We start from the raw sequence: 22,317 nt of genomic DNA, 5'->3' as shown, positions 1-22,317 counted from the left end.
CATCAATCTTCATGGAATATTGCACTGGCACTTCTATTTAAATTATAGAAGTAAATCAAAACTTCTCGCATATGACGCTTTGTTGACACAAAATTCGAAATATTCGAAGCAAAAAAATAACTTTATTGTTCACACTATTATATGAAGTGACTAAGTGTAAATAAATGATAGATATGTACTATTCAAAAAGACACATGTGCTATTAAAAACCAAAACCGCGTTCATAATATACGCCATCTAATCTCGGATTTTCCTAATAGTTTTTAAAATTATATGTATTTTAATTCAATGCTATTTTAATGCAGCAGGCGGTATACAATACATATTCGAAATACAATTGGGGTATTCACACGGTCTGCTCTTAGTCATATTGTCATAATGCCCTAATATATTTGTCCAATTCACAACGTAGTTGTATGTTGTACGTTGTATGATACAACTATTGTGGTTGTGAACGCAAATTTGCAAAGTCGTAAGTTTACCCTTGGACACCTTGAAAATGCCAAAAGAAACAGATAAAAACAAAACATCCAAAAGTCTATTAATATGTACCAATAGCAAACTAATGTCTGAATTGTTTCAAAATGCAAACAATTGACAAATATTTAAAACAAATTATGGTTTTTCATAAATTAAATAAATCAACTGATTTCAGTGTTACCATTTGGTTGTTATTTTACACTAAAATGAACAAATTTTTTTGTTTATGTATAAATATGAACTTTTGGTAACACTTAAATTTTCATACAACATTCGAAAAACATATATAAAAATGTTGTAGGTGTTGTACAAAATATTTATATAGAAATCATCAACAACATTTGTACAACTATTTTAGATTCAGACGACTTATAACTCATACGACTGTACAACGTCAGTTGTGAATTGAACAATTATAAAAGTTCTTGTTGTGTTTTAAATAAAAAAAAATTTATTTTATGACAAAATAATAAATATAATTCAAATAGTTTTATTAGTTTAGAACTTTTTTGTTTGAAACACAACAAAAATTTGTTTAAACTATCATGGCCGTGTAAATACTAGGGTATTCATTCGACTAATGATCGTTCGATTAATCGAATAATTTCTTACGAATAATTATTCGAACAATTTAAAAATGGCCATTTTCGAATAACGAATAATTCGAACAATTTTATGTAGAATAATCGAATAAAACGAATAAATGTTCATATATATTTAAATTTATTAAATTGCTTAAAATTGTTCATAATTCCAAATTTAAATAAGTAATAATGACTCACAAAAATTGTATTGTTTCTGAAATTCGACAAATAACTAAAGACAAAGGAACTTTCGGTCACTGTAGATGAGTGTTCCGATAGCTCCTTCTATAAATATATAAATAATACTGCAAGAAGTTACAATTCTAAAAACAAATCTTTCAAAATGTTTAACTTTGGACTTAAACCAATAAAAATAAAAGGTACGGAATAAAATATTTGTTATTTAGCTGGCGAAATATTTGAAGAATCGCAATTAATCATCAAAATATTTACTTAGATTAAAGTGGAGTTGAATGTGATGAAGAATGTGATTTTGAAACGGTCGTCGAAAGTGATATTGAGGATGACATTTATAATGATTACATTGAAATAGATGAAGGCCATGATCTTAAAATATATGTATATAAGTGATGTGATTAACCGCATACGTTAGTGTTGCAAAATATTTAATAAATCGAATGATAAACACAAATATTGCAAACTAACGTTTTGTTGCAAGAAAAGCATGGTTTTGAACATTGTTGAACATCTTTGTCTAACATGGTAATAAACTTTTTGCGTATTTGTAAATGTGTCTATCATGCACTGCCTGACTTCAAATTAGCCACGTTCACTGACAATGATATCAAACAGATTCCCTTTATTGTATAATTTCCCACTTTATAAAGCAAAGAGTTGGCAACGTTGATAGAGCTTGATGTATGTATAATACAATTTGTTATAAATTAGTTACTCAATTTAAGACCCGAATTAATGAACGACATAACAAAGTCCTTAATACGTTTATATTGTATTTGAATTCAGGATCATGTCCAACTAGCTCAAATTTTTTAAAGCATTAGCTCCAAAACGGTTAGAATATTTCTAATGAAAATTTAATGATGGAATTTGTTTTCGAATGTATTTTAACATTATCAATACTTGAATTGTTAACTTAAACGTTATTTTTGGTTATTCTTTAACAATAAATATTAAAAAACCGACATCAAAACATCATTATTTACTTTTTTAAAAAAAAATTAATTATTCGAATAATTCGATTAATTTTAAACGTGTGATCGAATTATTCGAACAAGTTAAAATCTCTTATTCGAATTATTCGTTTTATTCGAACAAGAGAAAAATCGAATAATTCGAATACCCTAGTAAATACCCCAAATGTGAAATATTAAAATAGTATATTTTGGTTTGCAAAAATTTTAGGTCTTTAAAGTATTTAAATTTCCAAAGGATATTGGAATCAAGCTAAATTATATCCTTATTTTAAATCAAGTTTGATAATATCTCTACATAGCGACAGTTGTTGCTGCTGAAAAACATATTTTTCATGATTTCCACCATTTCTTAAATTTTTTCCTATTTAAAAAAAAAAAAGAAATAAAACATTTCTAACTTTCCGAAAATGTTTAAAAATTTAATAAAGTTTTTGCATTTTTAAATATTTTAAAGCTTATCTGACTCGGCAGTGTTGTTTATAAATATCATAGCCAAATTCAAAAAGTCTGTGAATGTCCCTCGATAAGGAAATGTATATCATTTTCGATAAATTTACTGCAATTCTTTGAAAGTTTGAGAAACAAGCTCTACCTTAATCTATTGCAAATTACAACATCTTTAAAATGCTGATGTCAAAATTTTGTTCAACTGTTGATCTTTATAAAAATACTATAAAAATTAAAAAAAATCACTAAACAACTTTACCACAAAAAGTATTAACACAATTTTATTTACGAAATTTTACGAAATTGTAGCGTTTCTTAGTTAGTGAGTGTGAGTACCGATATCCAATTTTTCAGAATTTTGATATGGTTTACCGATATATGTTACTGATATTTTTCATTTCTAAGCACAAAAGAAATACAAGCTATTAGAATTAAGTGTCAATGATTCTCCAAAAGTTAAATTTTCCTTATATCGAGTGCAAAGTGCAACTTTTTTACGATCGACTGCAAATGTTTCTCCATAACACAATCGTATACTTTATAAATAAATAAATAATATGTTAATCATACGTACACAGTGCATACATTTTTATTGAATTTGCCCCCAAAAAATATGCAACATATTTTCAAGTCTCTACCAAATGCTGCTAGTAAGGCGTATACTTAATATTTAATTAAATAATAATCATACGAGTAAAAACTGTATACTGATACGCTCAAAAGTGTGCTACTTTTATTTATATTGCCGCTGCGCTTAATAGAAGAGTTATTTATTTGTTTAAACAATATTATAGGAGATCTAAGATAGTCTTTATTTGCATTAATTAAATATGACATTTGATTGTTATATTATTCGTTGAAAAATACAATTTCAGATTTTAAGGAAAAATTAATTCTAAAGAATTTCTCATTGCAACCACTCCAAATATCAAAATGAAATTTGTTTTATAAAAATGTTTAGCATATAAATTCTATTAAAAAAATTCTATTTAAAAACTATTTTCTTCCTCAAAACATTGTATCTAATCAAATTTATAAATTCACATTATCAACAAAAATTTTACACTCATGTACACAGTAAATATTTTGTCACTTCCGTTTTCCGTTTATTCTGCATCCGTTTAACATGCTAAACTAAACTACACTCTCACACCCAAACACTACAATCACAAACAAATACAAGTTAACTTTAAGCATAAATATGTATACTCAAACCCACACATATTTAAAATATAAATTTATGTATTCATCCTTAAAATATGTGTGTGTTTTTTATATTTATTTATTTAAATTGTTTTGTTTGTAACGAAGTTATTCAACTCATATGTTGGCAGAAACGAAAAACTATTTTATTTTATTTTACTTTTTTTCACAAAACACAGTGATTTTCTTTTTTTTTCTTTTTGCTGTGTTTTTCTGTTCAGCATATAAAAGTCGAAATGTCACTTACAGCAACGGAAATTGCTTAAAAATAAAATACAAGAAAATCTTTTTTAAATACAGTATTTGTATTTTATATCTTTTTATACAATATTTTTTGTGCAAAGAATACTTTCGAAAAAGTTTCTGAGTTAGAAAAGTAGGTATGTTAAATTTAGTTTGCATAAAGATGTTTTGTATATTTTTTTCTGTTTTTCCTTGTTATATGTTTCTTCTTTTTGTAAGTATGTTAGTATATGCTGACTAATGAGCTGGTTGTTGTAAAGGAAATAAAAAATATATTTTTTAAATATAAAAAAAATCAGCAGATTATGCTAAAAACATACATATAAACGCAGTTTTTCCTCCCAAAAAAAAATATAAAGTAGTAAAGGAAAATATGTAGTCTTTATCTATATATTATTTTCAACAAGTTTGCCACCCTCTTATTTTTAAACCGGATGCCGGAAACAGCAAATATGACAGCTAAACGGAAGGGATTTTTGTGCATTCAATTGAAGGGAAAAACTGTTTCATATTCAAAATAAATTGTACACACATAATACGTATAAAAGTTGTATATTAGTATAATATGTATGAGTATATGATTTGTATGAATTTGTTTAAAATTGAAGGTTATAACGAGGGCGTGTTTCTTCTACTTTTTTTTATCATACATAGAACGCCTCTTGTGTGAAGTTTTTTTCAAGGTTTAAAAAGAGTGAGTGAGTGTTTTGCTGATTATAAACCTGACATTGAAGTGTTTTTTCTAGGGGAATATAAAAGGGATTTCCAGCTTTTTATTATTTATTCTTCAGTTTTTTCCCTTAAATTGATGTATGTATTTTTATATTTATTTACATTTTACTTTTTAATATGAGGTTAAGTTTATTTTGACAGATTGACAATAGATTTGTTTAAAAAAGGTTTCCAGGAAAACTCATATGAGTAATATGAGATTAATTTAATGGTTTGATGGGTGCTAGTTTAGCTTAAAACTAATAATTTTAATGAATTTCATATGTTATAAAATTCAGAAAATTTTGGAAATTTAAATACATATAGGAATATTAGTTACTATTTATGGCCAAATATAGCTAAATTGTTTGTAAAAGTAATTTTTTGTTAAAGTAAATAGCATGTTGATAATTATTTATCTAAATCACACATTTTTCTGCTAGTTTATATTTTCGCTTAAATTATTTTTAATGCAAAATACTTAAAAATTTTAATTTTTGTCATTGTTTCTCCCAACAAAATTTTTGTTGACGAATTTGTTATAGAAAAATCATACAAATGATACGTATTAATAGTGTGAATATTAAAAACTGTATGGTTTTCAAACAAATATTGTCGACAAACTTCTTTCGACATTGAAAATTATTAAGCAATTTTCATATCAGGAATTGTCGTGTGTATTTCGATCTATAAGAGAGTTTGTTCCTTAAAGATTGGGTATTTCCACAGTTACCACTAATTGCAGCAATTTATTACGAAATGAAAATCGTGGCTGGATTCTACTTTAGAGGTCGATTCTACTTTTAGATGGCGCCTTTAAAGAACATTAAAAAAAAATATTAGAATTAATATGTCCACCGTTATCTCTGAAGGACAATTATAATTTTCAAATTTAACTCTTCAATTGTTAAAATAATTAAAATAGTCAAATCTGCTTAAGATTAATAAATGGGAACTTTTTGACTAAATTTTGGGCATATTTTATGTTACTATAAAAATATGAAGGATTTCATGTCAAGTGAACCAACTTTTAAAATCGATGTCTTCCGATCGGAATGAAATTTGCACCAAGGTTTGACCTATTGGATAGTAATTCAGACACAATTTGGAATTTTGACCAAACATGTGATTTTTATCATCCATGTAATTTATTACCTATTGTTCTTAGCAAAATGTGTCCCAAATAGTTTACATAGCTATTTCTTCAATCTTTCGAAAGAAAAATATTTAAAAAAAAAATAGAAAATTTTTAATATTTTTTTTCCAAAATCAAAAACTTTTTTTTAATTTTTTGGGCCCTTTTTTTCTTAAAATAAAGCTTAGATATTTTTCTTGAGGACCTATTTGGTCGCTTAATGGGATGCGAGTTCGATATCTATCAAAAAAAAGGTTTTGTAACTCAAAACATGCAATTTTTGACTTTCTTGCAAAATCAAAAACTTTGTTGACTTTTTCCAAATAATTTTTTTTTCGCTCAACAGAAAGCTCAGATATTTTCCTTGAAGACCTATTTAGTCGCTTAGTGGGACGCGAGTGGGATATCTATCAAAATAAATGTTTTGTAACTCAAAATATGCAATTTTTTACTCTTTTTGTTGCAAAATCTAACTTTTTTAAAAGACAGCTTGGGTCTATTCCTTTAAGACCTATTTGGTTGCTTAGTGGGATACGAGTGGGATATCCCACTAAGCAAAATATAACTTTTTTCCAAAATGGGCGCTCTTTTTAAATTTTTTTTTTTTGCTCAAATGAAAGCTTAGGTCCATTCCATTTTTGGTCCCCATATATTTATATGCTTATTTTTAAAATTTTTGTTTCATATTTCGATTTTGTTTAAGCATATTTTAGTCGAATTTTTCAATAATAAATGCATGAAAATCGGCTCACTAATTAGCAGTAATATGCATAAATAATTTGACAATAAATTAGTAGCATACTTTTCAGCGCATTAATATACATAGACTATGTATGCGCATGATTATTAATTAATTGCAAATATTAAGTATACGCTTAATATCGACATACATAGCTTTTGGTTAGTGAATATGTAGCATATTTTTGGGAGCAAATTTAAGTAGCTGCACGTATGATTAATATTTATTTAATTTAAAAAGTATACGTTTTTCTTATAAAGAAACGATGCTTAAACATTGGTGTCGATGATAAAAATATAGAAATCAGATTATTTCTGATAACACTACTACACAAAATAATTTTTTTGAAGAGGGCCCCTAGCCAAAATTTTATAAAAAAATTGTTTGATCGAGGAGCCCTTTTTGGCTATCAAGTAGTGCTCTATTGAAATGTCGAAAGTGTAGCTTTTTTTTATCGGATAACGTTTTATGTCCAAGGTGAAAAGAAAAAATGGTGAAACAAAGACGTATATAAAATTTCAATAAAATAGGTATTGTTAACAAAATTATTGAAATTGAAGCTTATTAATTTAAAAATGCAATTTAAAATAGATGTTCCATTTAAAGTTTATTAAGCAAAGATTAAAGATAATTGATAGCCCTCTGCATCTAAACAATCAGGAATAGCTGATAACATTCAATAACAAACAATTGTAACAGAATTAGAAATTTCATTACTATTATTAAGTTATATTTACTTTATGAAAATTTAATTTATTTTACATTAATTACTAAATTTTAAAAATTACTTATTAAATTTAATGAAGAATTTATTTACCAAAAATTTTTGATTTACATATGAACTGCTACAAGAAATGATACAATCAAAAGTTTTTTTTCTCTTAAATTAAAGCAACAAAATTTTATTATTAAATAAAAAAGAATTTGCATAAAATATTTAAATACACCTTTTACACATTTATAAAAATCATCGTTAAAATTTGTTTGCATCTTAAAAATATGCTACATGATTTGCATTTATGTGCAAACACTCACATTCTTCATGATTACTCTCTTCAGATTCACTTATATGTATTTCTTCCTTTTTCTAAATATCTATTTGCAAACACACATTGTAAATCATGTTAAAAAGATTTTGTAAAGAGCAACACAAGAAAACAAGGTGTTATTTAAGTATAAATAAATTATACAAAACATTTCCTGATTTATGATGAATGTCTATTTAAAATGCATTTGTTAAGTTAAAATGCAACAAACAACAGCAATAACAACAATAATAGCAACGTCGGCAAACATCAAGTATAAAATCTAGCTGTTGTTCGTTTAGCAAATGTAAAATATAAAATAGAAAAATAACTTTTAATAGAATATGAAATAATAAAAATGGGAGAGTTTGATATTTAACGAATACTTATATCATCGAGTACATGAGCTGAACTTTAAAACATTTAATAATCAAATTTTCCTCAATCTGGCTTGTATAATGAAAGACATATAATGAAAGACATATCTTAGGAATTTCAATGCTTTAAAATTGGCTTGATCATATGAAAGTTGTCCATATGAATGGGAACAATTTAAAACCTTTCAACTTAGTATGCACGAAAGCAAATTTTGCTTGCTGCAGTGAGTTTTCAATATTATTTGCAATATCAGTTATTTAAATGATTTCCACTAGTGGTAAGTTATGCATGTCTGGGCTCATCTCGCCCCAGATAGCTGGTTGCTTCAAAGTCCGTGCATTGAACCAGAGTAACTCCATATGGCCTTTTGATGGCTTAGTGAACTTGCAGAGAACATTGACTACAAATATTCAAAACCTATTTGACCGGGACTTAAACGTATCGATGAAGACAAGACTGGCTGGGAGGGATTAGTAACTTCTAGTAAGTTTATCAGAGAAAACCCCGCAACAAAAAGTCTAACGGGATCAAATTGCATGATGCTAATTCTAATCACCTGCATGTTAGAAGACCATGGCCTTTAATCTCTCGTGCATAATATACAATGTAGCATGAGTTATGTAGTACGTAGTTTCGTCTTATTGAAGCCACATATCATCAAACTCAGACCAAAAGAAGTTGTTAATCATCGACTCATAACTTTGATTTGATGGCTTGCCCGCCAACCAAAAACAGCTAACATGAACTTTTTCGGGATGCAGGGGACACCCCCATATATGCAGTGCATTGTGTTGATGTTACGAAATAAATTTATAAGATGGAGGAGCATTTGACTTGAATTGATAAATACTATATTCCGCTGGGAATACGTTGGCAGTTAGTAGATTCCACATTAATAGGAAATGAGTGCGATCTGCGTGACAGTCTGTAAAATAACGACGATGCTCTAAAGTACTGATAAACCAGGTAAAAGTTCAATCCCCTATAAGATCGACAACCCTTCTTTGCACCAGGTCCAGCAGCTCTAGACTTGGCCTTGCAGCTCCGGTCCATAAGTGAGAATTATATTCCAATTTTGGACAAATGAAGATGGTGTTTATACGAAGAAGGTCAGAAAGGAAAAAAATATGTCCGATACTATCACAAGAAACCAAAGCACCTAAAAGTTTCCCCCTCAACACCAAACATATGACGATTGCAAAGGACGTCACATAGTATTTTCGTACCTATAATCAAAAGTTTATCTGAAGCTCCAACAGTTTTGTTACCCATACGAAGACTTGCTCTTAAGACGTTTGTCTGTCAATAGGCAAAACTTTTTTTTGCGTGCTTTGTTATTAACTGGGTTCAATTCACCCCATGTAAGGTTATGATTTATCGAGTATCCATATTCATCACACAGTGCAACACAGAAAAATATAACCATAGTTGGACACCACTACGTGACAAAAGACCAAAAAAAAACTTCCCGGTTTTGCCCAAATCAAAAAAATTTCATCTTCAATGTCAAATCCGCAAAAAACTTTAAAAAATTAGATTTTTTTACCTTTTTCCCCTGTTCAGGTCCATAGGTAGCAAACCGCTCAAAATTCAAGAAAACAATCAACTACAAAAATGTACCTAAGATCTCAGTAAACAACTTTCTAGAACATACGAACTTCCTAGGAATGATTCTTAACACCGTTTAGGTAGGTCAGTATAAGTTAGTAAGAAATAGCTAAAGGAATTAAGTGTTTTGTCCATAAACTATTAAATTATTATAAACTAAAGCATACTTTTAGGCAGATTAAAAAAATTTATTTCGAATTTTTTAAAATTTTTTGCGATTTTGATCTTGAAGATGAAGTTTTTGGATTTTATATGTTCACAATTTTTGTTCATTATGACAAAGGCCACAGCCTTTCCTCAGAGAGTAAATCAAAATTCCGAACTGTTTGCAAAATATGAGCCTGATAAAGTGATCACTTTTTTGCAAAAAATTACACCGAGGCCCCAAATCTTTGGGGGCCCATAAAAAATTTGCATGACTTTGGGCAAAACTGGGAGACACGGGTCTTTTATTTTTTGGTGTCCGTATATGGTTATAATTCCGTGAGTTAAAAAATTACACTGTATTATTAAGAGTTTAATCTCTAATCAACATGAGTGTCAGAAATTACTGTCATCCGCGAAAGTCTAAATTAGAGTTGAAGTGATTGCTAGCAAATAATCCATGAGAATTAAAAAAACGGAAAGGAGAAAGGACAGAGCCCTGGTGGACTCCCTTATAGAAACTAGAAATTAGACGAGAAAACTCGCTGAAGAAAATTTTCTGATGAAATTTAGGATCTGAACAGATCACCTATTTTGATAAAGGATATATCAGATCATGTTCTCGGAACAAACCCCATATATTACTACCCTTACAGTTCGACCACGAAGAAAACTGGAAATAGAATGAGAAAATTCGATGAAGATAATTTTCTGATGAAAATTAGGATCTGAACAGAACAGTCATCGAATTCAACAATATGTTCTCTATCAACTGTCAAAGTTCGGAAATCCTTATTCTGATATTATTCACTCTCAAATATGAAACTCCCCCTTTTGCTAACAAAAAATATACCAAAATTTATTTAAAATACCTTACTGTAAACTAAAAATATGCAACATTATTATTTATTTATAAATATGTATTTATATTACGAGTATATATCAACCAGCTCATAAGTATGTCCTTCATGTGTCTCTCGCTCGTCTCACTCGCTCTCCCATCCCTTTATCACAGTGTTTTGAACATGTTTTAAGGCGGAAGTTTTTACGATTATAAAACTCCGGTTGATGTATTGTATTTCTATTGTATTTAACATACATTTCTACATATAAATAAATATTTATTATCATTTTACTTACATTCTACTTACATATATTCTGTATAACTGTCATTCAAATGTTTTCTACTCCAGCACGTACATACATATGTACCTACAAACACTAATACAAAATAATCCTTTTCCAGTAAGAAAATGTTGTATGAGAGTGTGTATTTACTATGTTATATATTGTTAAATTGCAAATTGTTGTAAATTTACTATGTGTATTATTTTATTTCATAAAGCATGCAAATGATAAGGTGTTGCCTCTGACAGTTTATTATTTTATAACGCCCTACAGGTTTTACAGTTCTGTTTAAGTTTTATGAAGAACATTTTTGGATTTTTGCCTTTCATGAAGATTGATGGTAAAGTGCTGTTTGTTTTCACATTTAATAATTGTACATAAATGTTGTTATTTTGAAAAGGATTTAAGCTTTCACAAACAGCTTTTACAAGAGTGGAGTAAAAACAGACAACTAACTATAATTTTATATGTAAATTTTGTGGCGTAGAATTTTGTTACAGCCAAGCTATTTAGCTAATTAATTGCATATTCCAGCAAGACTTGGCTTATAATATTACTTTGATTTAAAAAAAAAAGTTTTCGAAAGATAATAGTTTTCAGAAATTGATTTTTAATTTAAACATATTGCCTTTAATCTACTAATATATTTTTATATATAACGAAATCTTGGCCAATTTTTTTTCCTACGATAAGAAAAAGTCTCAAAACAATTTTATTTTTAAAGCACTTGCTATCACACTCCCTCTCCCTCAAAGTTTTGTTAACAATTTTTGGAGCGTTAATTAAATGACATGGTTGGCAAAAAGTTAAAGCTTAAGTGTAGGTTGAAAATTTTTTATTCAAACAATTTCTCTTCAATTTTTTTCCAAATGCCTTTCATGGCTTGACTTTATAATGTTTTTTGTTTGTAGGTTCCCATTTTCTGTTTGGTAAATGAAGGCAATGAGACCATTGCCTGTTATAACTTGTTTTTATTTGTTGTTGGTTGTAATGTCCCTTTTTTAAATGTTTGTTTTTTTTGTCATTCTTACTTTATATTTTGTTTGGCCAAAGCAAAAAAAAAAAAAGTTGTTATAGCAATTTTGTTATTTTGTATATTCCTTTTAATGTTTTTCTGTTGCCAAAGTTGTTGCTACTGCTGCTGTTATTATTCTATGTTGTAAAGTGATAAATAAGCAGCAATTTGTGTTGACATTTTTACGAAAAAGTGATTTTAATTTTTAATGAGCATCGACTTGAAAGTTAAACATGAAATTCTCTAAAGACTTCTTTAGCTATCTGCTATGATGATGTTGTTGTTGCTGTTTTTTCTCTAGTCTGTTTTCTTTATTCAGTTGACATACTATTCAGTTGTTGCTGGCTCTAATGCATGTTGCTGGTGTATAAAATTTTATAAGTATGTATTTGCTGACAGTAAAGCATAAAACTGCTGGTATTTGTTATTTCAAGTTTATTGAACTTTTTTTTTAAAAATGGTGACAGATAAAAATAATTTTTAAACCTTTTTCAGTAAACAGCTTTTTAATTTTCTATTTTTTCAAGCTCAAGAAGCTTTTCTTTCACAAAACATTTTTACCAAAAAAATATTTTTAGTTTAAAAAATTTTTACAAATTGTTTCTTGAAAATAATACTAAATCTATTTCAACTGAAAGCATTTTCCAATAAATTTTATATACTAAAAATATTTACGAAAAATATGTATCTACTCACTAAACAGCTTTACTAAAAATATTTTTTTTAAAGCTTTTTAGACAAGATTGTCATTAACACTGAATTTAAAAAAAAAAAAAAATTTTGGAAAAGTGAGAGTTTGAAAAAATAATTTGGTAAAAAATTTGAAAAAATAATTTGGTAAAAAATCAAATTTTTTTTTTGAAAAAAATATTTTTACAAAAAATATATTTTTGGCAAAAATCTTTTTATTAGTAAGAATGTCTATTTAAAAAAAAAATCCTTTTCACGAAAATTTTTTTTAACAAAATACAATTTTACAGAAAAAATTTTTTTATTCAAAATTTTTACTTATGAAATGAAAATAGCGGTTTTTTACTAATAATACAAAACAAATCTTGGTTCTACACAAAAAGCTTTTATCACAAGAACTTTTCTTTATTCAATAAATACTTTTAAACAACAAAAAATCTGAAGATCTTTAAAATAGATTTTTCCACAAAGAATTCTCTAACTGATTTTTCACAAAAAAGCTTATTCACATTTTTTTACTTTAAAAAAGCTTTTTTCATATTTTTTTTATTTAAGCTTTTTTCAAATTTTTTTTTATTTAAAAAAAAGCTTAACAAAGCTTAAAAAATTTTTTTTTGTGCTGAAAATCAAATCAAAATCCTGGTTTTACCAAAAAAAAGTCAACAAGATATTTTTTGTTTTAAAAAGACTACAAAAAATTCTGAAAATCATTATATTGAAATTCTAAAAAAACTTCAAATTTTTTAAAAAAATTTTAATAAAAAACTGTTTTTGTCAAAAGATTTTTTTGATTTAAAAAGTTTTCTACTCTTTTGTTACAAAAATTTTTTACTTGCTAAAATAAAACAAAAAAAGTTTTTTATGAAAAGCTCAAACCACAAAGAATTCTCTAAATGATTTTTCACAAAAAAGTTTTTCAAAAAAAATTTTATTTGAAAAATAACTATTAAAATTGATTTTTTCAAATTATTTTTCACAAAAATGGTATTTTCACATTTTTTTTATTTTAAAAAAGTTTTATTAAAAAAGAGTTTTTTGTGCTGAAAATCAAATCAAAAGCTTGGTTTTACCAAAAAAATCCATAAGATATTTTTTGTTTTAAATAGACTACAAAAAAATCTGAAAATCATTAAATTGAAATTCTAAAAAAACTTTTTTTACCAAAAAGCTTTGTTAAAAGATTTTTTTGATTTAAAAAGTTTTTTTACTCTTTTGTTATAAAAAGTTTTTTCCTTAATAAAAATAAAACCAAAAATGTTTTTATGAAAAGCTTTTTTTTATTTTATTTAAAACCGACTAAAATTTAACCAAAAACATGGTTTTCCAAAAAAACAAAATAGCTTTTACTAAAACTTAAAGAAATCTGAAAAAGCTTTTTGCAGATCAGAAAATAAAAAAAAATTGGTTTTCCCCAAAAAAAAAATTATAAAACTTTTTTGTTTTAAAAATACTGTGCAAATCATTATACAGAAAATAAATTCTCAAAAAACTGTTTTCATCAGAAACATTCTTACATGATTTTTCACGAAAAGCAAAAGCGTTATTCACCAAAACAATTTTTTTTTAAATACGGGAATTTTTAACAGGTATTGAAACATGCGGTCGAGCGTTGTTATGGTGGAATATTACGATTATATGTCTGGCGGCATATTCTGGGCTTCGATTCAAACGAATCAGTTGCATTCGGGACAGGTTCCTTGTGATTGTCTGGTCAAATTTCAGCAGCTCATAATAGTTTGGACTGTTTTACTCCCACCAAATACAGAGACTTACCTTAGCGCCTGGATATTTGGCTCATATACGCTCTCTTACATTTCGGTTTATCGTAACGGAGCCATTTTTCATCGCAAATAATGATTCGGTGCAAAAATGATATTCTTTTATATCGTACAAGCAGCATTTCGGACATGCAAAATCGTATTTCAAGGTCTCTCTGCTTCAATTAGATTCCCAATTTCCCTGCTTTTGGATGAATCTTGCTGCTAGAAAACATTTTGAAATTGCTGTAGCTCCCAATGATTTTGCAAGCTCTAGTCTAGTTTTACAAAAATCTTCATGGAGTTATGCCTCCAATTCGTGCGCTTCAGTCTTTTTGGCAGGGCTGGGCTGGGCGGTCTTTGTCTTCCGTATAAAAATCACCACTTCTAAAGCGAACAAACCATATCACGCACGCTTAAACCGATGAACCACATACACCATAAGCTTTAGTGACCAATCGGTGTGCAAAAAAGCAAAACTTCTTACATATGACGGTTTGTTTGGTACAAAATTCGACATTTTCGAAGCAAAAAATGCTTTATAGTTTACATTATAATATTCAAATATGTACCTTTTCATAAAAACATTTTTAAAATGATTTTTCTCTAAAAAAAAACAAACTTTTTTTAGAGAAAAATCAATAGTTTTCTAGGAAAGGTTTTCGTTCACAAAAATTTTCTAAAATACATTTTGTTCTGAAAAAGATGAGCTTTTTTCTCAGAATATCTTTATCTTAAACAATATTTAAATTTGTTTAAATTATTTAATTTGTTATTCACTGTTTCCTCTCATCACTTTTTAAACAAAATTTGTCCTTTTTGTTATATTATTCAACTTGATAGATGCCTGTTGTATGTGTTTATATATTTTCCGAAAAGAAAAACTTTATTTGTTTCGCCTTTTACACCACCCGCTGCTCACTCTCAATCACACTCTCTCTCCCTCACCCTCTACTATCTCTAGGCTTCCCATCTCCATTGCTTCTAGCCACGTTCGTCCTTAAGTTTGTTTTAAAAATGTTAAATGTAACTCATTTGAAGTCTCTCATCTTGATTTAACAAAATCAACTAGAAGTTGAACATCAGCCTGGCTGTAGTAAGTAGCTGCAACTAAAATGGTTAGTCGTCATAGAGAATTGCCAAAGAAAATGAAGACGAGTTGAGTTGTGTTATAAATTATTTTCGAAAATCTTGCTGCTGACAAGAGTTGCTTTTAGTATGCTTGTCTTTTGTTGACTTTTTCACATCCTGTACAAATTAGCATGCATTAAATGTATTTTTTTGTTTGCTGTTTTTTTATTATTATTTATTTATTTAGTTAAAAATTGATGGGTTCAAATAAAGTTTATTTAAATGTTGTAAATTATTAAAATGTTTATATGATGTTTGTTTTTTGCTTGTAGTAAAGATTAGCTTAACATTAAATATTTATTAATGAAAAGAGCTTGGTAGAGAAAATGGGTTGTTGGATTAAAAGAAATGGAAACAAAAATTCAAACTTGTGAACAAAATTTATGCCTAAGAACAAGCTTTAGAAAACTTTTTATTTAATTCAAACAAATATAGGTTAGATATTAAGGATAGATAAAATAATTATAAAAAACCTTATAATAAACAATTAAAGTGTTTTATTATGTGGAATATTAATTTTTCCCTAAAAAAAATAAATAAATTTGCAAGTTTTTACTGCCTATCATCTTTATTTCGACGTTTCATTCAGGCAATAAATATCGATATTGGAAATACTAAACGATGATGTTCTAAATATAATATTTATGCATTGAACTATATATCCTTCACACATAGAATTTTAGTTGTTTGCAGCATATGGTAGATATTATTTAACAATCTCTTTCACACGAAAACCATTATTTAATTAGCATTACAATTCATCATCATCATAATGGTAAAAAGAAAAAATTCCAAAAAGACAAATACATATATTTTACAATGAAAACGTGCTATTTATAAAGCTACTAACCACCTTACCCACCATCTCTACATACAAAAACAGACAGACAGACAATGAAATAAAACAATCAATATCTATTTACACTGATGTCATGTATGGCCAAATCAAAATGAGAGAAAAAGCGAAAATTTACACAGGAAGTTCATGCCAACCAACTTGATTTCATATAAAACCTAAATGTGTGTATAAATGTACATTAGGGAGATCCGTATTTTGCGCTTTTAAGATTTTCAATGTTCACAAAAACAAAAAAGATTTTTTCCCATTTTCAATATCAAACATTTCAGGTCATTCCCTCAAAGACCTATCATGAAAAAACAGAAGGACAAAGCTAAATCATGTTAGAATTTAGTAAGAACCCAGAATACACCGTCCGACAAATAGTGTAAAAATTCGTTAGACACGAACTAAATGATATATGTACGTCTATAACTATAAATTTAATGGAGAAAAACTGTGTTTTCAGTTTTTCATTTCGTAATCCTGTGTCCTTTTTTAAGGACTTCAAAGTTTCAAAGAAGTACATTTTTCAAAAAATATTTAAAAATACTACTGCTATTCCAACAATGACAAATTGTATGTCAAAAGAACAAGAAGAGTTGTAAAATATCTTGTATTATCTTTATTTTATCCTGTAAGGATCAAAAGATGTCAAAAATGTCCTTTAAAATGTTTATCCTTTAATATCCTTTGCCAATAAATTCCTTTTAAAAAAATAATATAAATACCCAAATATTCTATACTAAATGTAAAAATGTCATCCTTTATATATATATATAAAGGTCAAATTAAAGTATAAAAAAAAATCTATTAGTAACCAAAAAAGTTTTATTAAGAAAAGTGCTTGTTTATAAACTACAACGCCATAGTGGGGGAGGTATAATGGATTAGTGCTGTTGTTTGCAACATACAAAAATATTGTCCCAACACCCACCTTTAAGTATACCAATCTGCTCAGGGTCACTTTCTGAGTCGACTAAGCGATGTCCGTCCGTCTGTCCGTCCATCCATTTAAACCTTGTAATGAAACTGCAGGTTGCAGGCTATTGAGTTTGATTATAATCAGCCCATTATTTATCCTAGCCCCCATACAATTGGCCTATTTGAAAATAGTTAAGCTCTCATAAATATCTTAATTATAAACATATTAAAACCAAATTCAGCACAATTAAGTGACGATCGGTCAACAATATTCCATAGCTCCCATATAAGCAACATTCTCGAAAATGTCATTAATATACATAAAACTCTGAAATATGTCAGTATCCAAACAAAAATCAACACAAATATGTTTCATATTTTCGCAATTCATCCCACCAAATTTTGTGACTATTGGTCCATAAATAGTCATAGCTCCCATATAAGGCCCACTACTGAAAATGTGTGTATTCAAATATGATTCAGCACAAATAAGTTTCATATCAAAAGAAAACTCTTTATAATCATATACCTGGTGTAGGGTATCATAAGGTAGGGCTTGCCCAACTATGTGAAATAATGAAATATTAAAATAAAATATAAAAAATCAAATAATTCAAATTTAAAATACTTTTTAACACTTCAGTAGTTAAGATAGAAGAATGAAATTTTGGCATGTGGTATTCAATATTTGGATCTTTAACTCACTATTTTTAAAAAAAAAAATTATTGGAAATCTAAAAGGATATTCAAGGAAAAAAAATTTAAAGGACATTTTTTGATCCTTACAGGATAAAATATAAATAATACGAAATATTTAATAACTCTTCTTAATCATTTGACGCCAAATTTGACATAGTAGGATGATCAGAAGTATTTTAAAACATTTTTTTAAAAATGTACTCCTCTGAAAATTTTAAGTCCTTTTAAAACGCAGTTTTTCTCCATCTAATTTATTGTTTCAGACGTATATCATGAGGTTCGTGTCTAATAATGAGTATCGTACGGTGTATTAGTATAAATTTAATTTAAATTTTAATTTTTGTTTTTCACAAATTTTTATAAATGGTATATTTTTTTTAAAAAAGTCACAAAAGAGAATATTATAAATTTTTGTAATGAATAATCATAAATACATAAAAACACAGCTTTAAAAAAAATGGAAAAAAATTTTTTACCTGTTTTTTGTTTTTCGGAAAAATATAATTTTCGCTGTAACTTTAAAATCAAAATAAATTTAAAGGATATGTTAGTATGTAATATGTATTCCTATTAGTATAATTTTGTATCCAGTTTTTCTTTTACTAAATTCAGTAAACGGTTAACCGTTTTAGACCATCGAAAATCCAAAAATTTAAAATTATAGGCCACCCTATTATAGATTTGTGCGTAAGTTTGTGTTTTGTTAAGCGTAAGTAAAAACTTTGTACAGATTGTTGCAACACATCCAAACAAAAAACTTTAGTGGTTTTAGATGTTTTATATTGGTGTCGTGTTTCTGTATTTGTGGCTCTATATACTATTTATGTACAATTTTTCTGTTTATAGCTTATTAAAAACATTGTTTGACATCCATTGTCTCATTGATTGATTGTCAACTGTCAATAAGTTTTTCTAACACTCGTAAAATATAAAATTAACAATACAAACTGGCCTTGTGTTGGTTTTTTTATTTTGGAAAAGTTTTTTTTTATATATGTTTTGTTATAAAATATATAGATCAAATTGTGTGCATTAAACATAATAATTTAAAATTAAATGAGCCAGATGACTTGCGGAAATTTAGCAAAATGTCAGATATTTTGAGTAAAATTTATGATAAATCATAAATAATCAAAGTTACCAGAATAAACTGTGAGAATTTTTCAATGCTTGAATGATAATTCAAGAAATATTTAGCACCTCGCTACATTGTATATTGTTTGACAAAATCTTCATAAACATTTAGACAACATAATTGCCACAACTAGTACAAAATATAGGGTCGGAATGTAAAATTGGGATAAAAATTAATTTTTGAACTTTTACTCTTGTGAATCTGATAATATTTGACATTACTTTTGTAACATAAATGTTGGTCGTAGAACCAAAATGTGGATCTTGGGTCCTCATAAGATTCTAAGACGATCTAGCTATGGCCGTCCGTCTGTCTGTTGAAAATAGGATGGACCCAAACAAAAGGAGCTAGCTGGCTGAAATTTTCCACAAAAACTTTTTAATGATAGGATTTGTTTGGCATTGAGCACCTTAATACTGTTTTTGCAGTCATAAATATTTTTGATTACTCCGCAATCCTGATAATATTTTGCACAAATCACTTCTAAGTACTCTGAAATTATACTCTAAAGTATGGCGAAAATCGGACGAAGTTCCATACAAAATCCACATCAGAAAATTACATGAACATTTTGTTTAAGAATAATTAAAATATCGCCAATGACGATATGTTGTAGCAGTTAAAGCAGCCCAGGTTCGATCGCTGGCAGAGGACGAAAAATTTTCATAATGGTTTTTGAGTTTTTAAAATTAACCGCCATCTAAACAATCCATCCAAGATTAAGGTTTTTATAGTGGTTTCTGTCACTTTGTTCGAACAGGTAATCCATATCCATTTAAAATCTACCACACTTTTGGACATCTCTTCAATTCTTTTTTAACAAGATTCCAAAATATCTCCACTGGGCTTAGCTCCAGGCAGTTTGCTGGCAGCTTGATACAAATACCACATTATTATTCTTGTACCATTCAAGACTTTGCTTACCATAGTGCCAGGATGCCAAATCGGGCCAAAAATAAGTGGACACCTTAAGAAGTCTTACAAATGGAAACATCATTTTTTATAAACATTCCTTGATGTAAATTTCGGTATTAATAGAGCCCTTTGTAACAAATGTTTTTGTTAGTTTTCCCAAGAACTTTTTGGGAAAATTTCTGCTTTTGCATCCTAAACTTTTCCACAATATTCCCTCGAGCATCATAAAAATATTGACTCGAAAGCAGCGAAAAATTTTCCAGAACATACATTTCGTCATCTAATATGCAAAAAAAAATATATTATAAAACTTTACTTCAATTTCCGTGCTCTGTCTTTGGACTCTACATTTTTAGCAGTTTAATAACACTGGAATCAGTTTAACGGCAGACCTTTGATAGTTTGGCCAAATTTTTGTAGGACAAAGTTGAGTTTTGTTGAAAATATTTAATAATTTTAGTACGCACTTTTTTCTTGTTGTGAAGTTCTTTCTCCAGGATAGAACTTTTCACCTTGAGAAATGATAAAATATTTCTTTAGTAGATATTTTTAATAAATTGTATTCACAAATTACTGACCAATTAAAATTTTATTACTGCAAAAATTTTTAATGAGTTGTTATCCCACAAAAATGAGAACGACTTCCGTTCAAAAAACAAACAACTCTCCAGTAATCAACTGCATAACATACACAATTTCTTTTATTTATTTAATTTACTTAGGAACGTTCTTTTTTCATTCAGCACGTGCTGGGACTTAATGCTTCAATAAAAACCATATCCGTCTAAACTTCAATATAAACTCTTTAATAATATAATTATACGACAACACAAACAATTTCTACATGAATAACTTTTTGAAAAGCAACCATACTTAAATAAATTTTACAAAAATATAACAAAAATTTAATATGATTTTTTTAACATTTTTTTTTTAATTTTCATTGTTCTGAGTTTTTATAAATGTGTGTGTTATTGTTCATTTTTTATAGGAAATGGACTTTGGTACTATAATGTGCTGGGCTGATAATAATGTTGGACAACAAAAGGAACCCTGTGTTTTTCATTTAATAGCAGCTGGCAAACCTGAAATGCCTTCCAATTGTACGGTAGTAAATCAAACATCAGATTCTCTGGAGGTCTACTGCATTGAAGGTAAGTTTTTAAAATAAAGCAAAAAAATAAATAATAATGAAGGGAACAACAACAAAAAACTTCAACAACAATAGCTCAAAATGAATATAATAATAAGAAATAAACCAAACCTAACACAAAAAAAAAAACAAGTCAAGTTCATAAAATTTTGGATAGAATCTGATAAAAAAACAACAATAACTATACAACGCAAAAAAAAGAAAAAGCAGCACAATAAATAAGTGACCTTTTTTAGGAATTTTATTTTTTATTTCTCCTATTACCAACACACTCCATAGAAAAGCAAATAAAATAAAAAAAAAACGTTGCACTGAAAATCAAATGGTTGGGTGAAAATTATGCTTATAAAAATCTCTTCTAACAAGTTGATTGACATTTTTTGTTTAGTGGTTTTTCTCTCTATCTAACAATCAATTCTCATCTTTTTTGTTTTCCTTTTTTTATCTATGTTCTTGTCTATTCTGCCAAAGAAAAACACCCAAACAATTGTCGGTTAATAATTTTTGTTTTGTTTACAAAGAGTCACCTTCATTCCCAAAACAACAAAAAATTTCTCTTGATACCTGGTAGACATGTCAAAAATAGATATATTGGCTTAATAGAATAATTTAATAAAAATTCCAAATTTTGTGTTGTAGATTAAAATGGCAGACAGTAAGCTAAGAGGGTGGTGAGAACTTAGCATTGCTTTTCCTGAGAAGCCAAATGAATTTTAAATCAAAATTAAATCAAAATTAAATCTAAGGGATAAATAGAAACAATTGCTTATATAACAAGAAAAAAATACTGTAAGTATTCTATTGAATTTTTTAAATTACATAAATTTAGAAGAATTTTAGGAAATGTATATGATGGCGTAGTGAGCCAGGTTTAGTTGAGAGAAATGTATAGTTGCTTGATAAATGTTATGATATCAAAGACAAAGCTTAAAGAAAAACTTGTGAGCTCTCCGGATTTATGATCTAAAAAAGCTATGTATGTGAAAATAGTGAAATGTAAAGTTGACTTACAGGGGAATTTCTAAGAGTAATTTAAAATTTGTAGAGTAGTGTTTTTTTT

General features: G+C 27.7%; 1 protein-coding gene across 1 annotated transcript in view; it reads left to right on the top strand.

Annotated features, from left to right (window-relative positions):
- The window catches only part of side-VI (sidestep VI), a 127,430-nt gene that overhangs the window by 81,923 nt on the left and 23,190 nt on the right, over nucleotides 1-22,317 (top strand). Inside the window, exon 5 of the mRNA XM_065513607.1 lies at nucleotides 21,096-21,258. Within this exon, the coding sequence (XP_065369679.1) occupies nucleotides 21,096-21,258 (163 nt within the window). The remainder of the gene's footprint in view (nucleotides 1-21,095; nucleotides 21,259-22,317) is intronic.

This window comes from Calliphora vicina, chromosome 1 (assembly GCF_958450345.1).
Source record: "Calliphora vicina chromosome 1, idCalVici1.1, whole genome shotgun sequence".
NCBI classification, from domain to species: domain Eukaryota; kingdom Metazoa; phylum Arthropoda; class Insecta; order Diptera; family Calliphoridae; genus Calliphora; species Calliphora vicina.
Note: the sequence above shows the minus strand (reverse complement) of the source record. Positions and strands in the feature narration are given on the sequence as shown.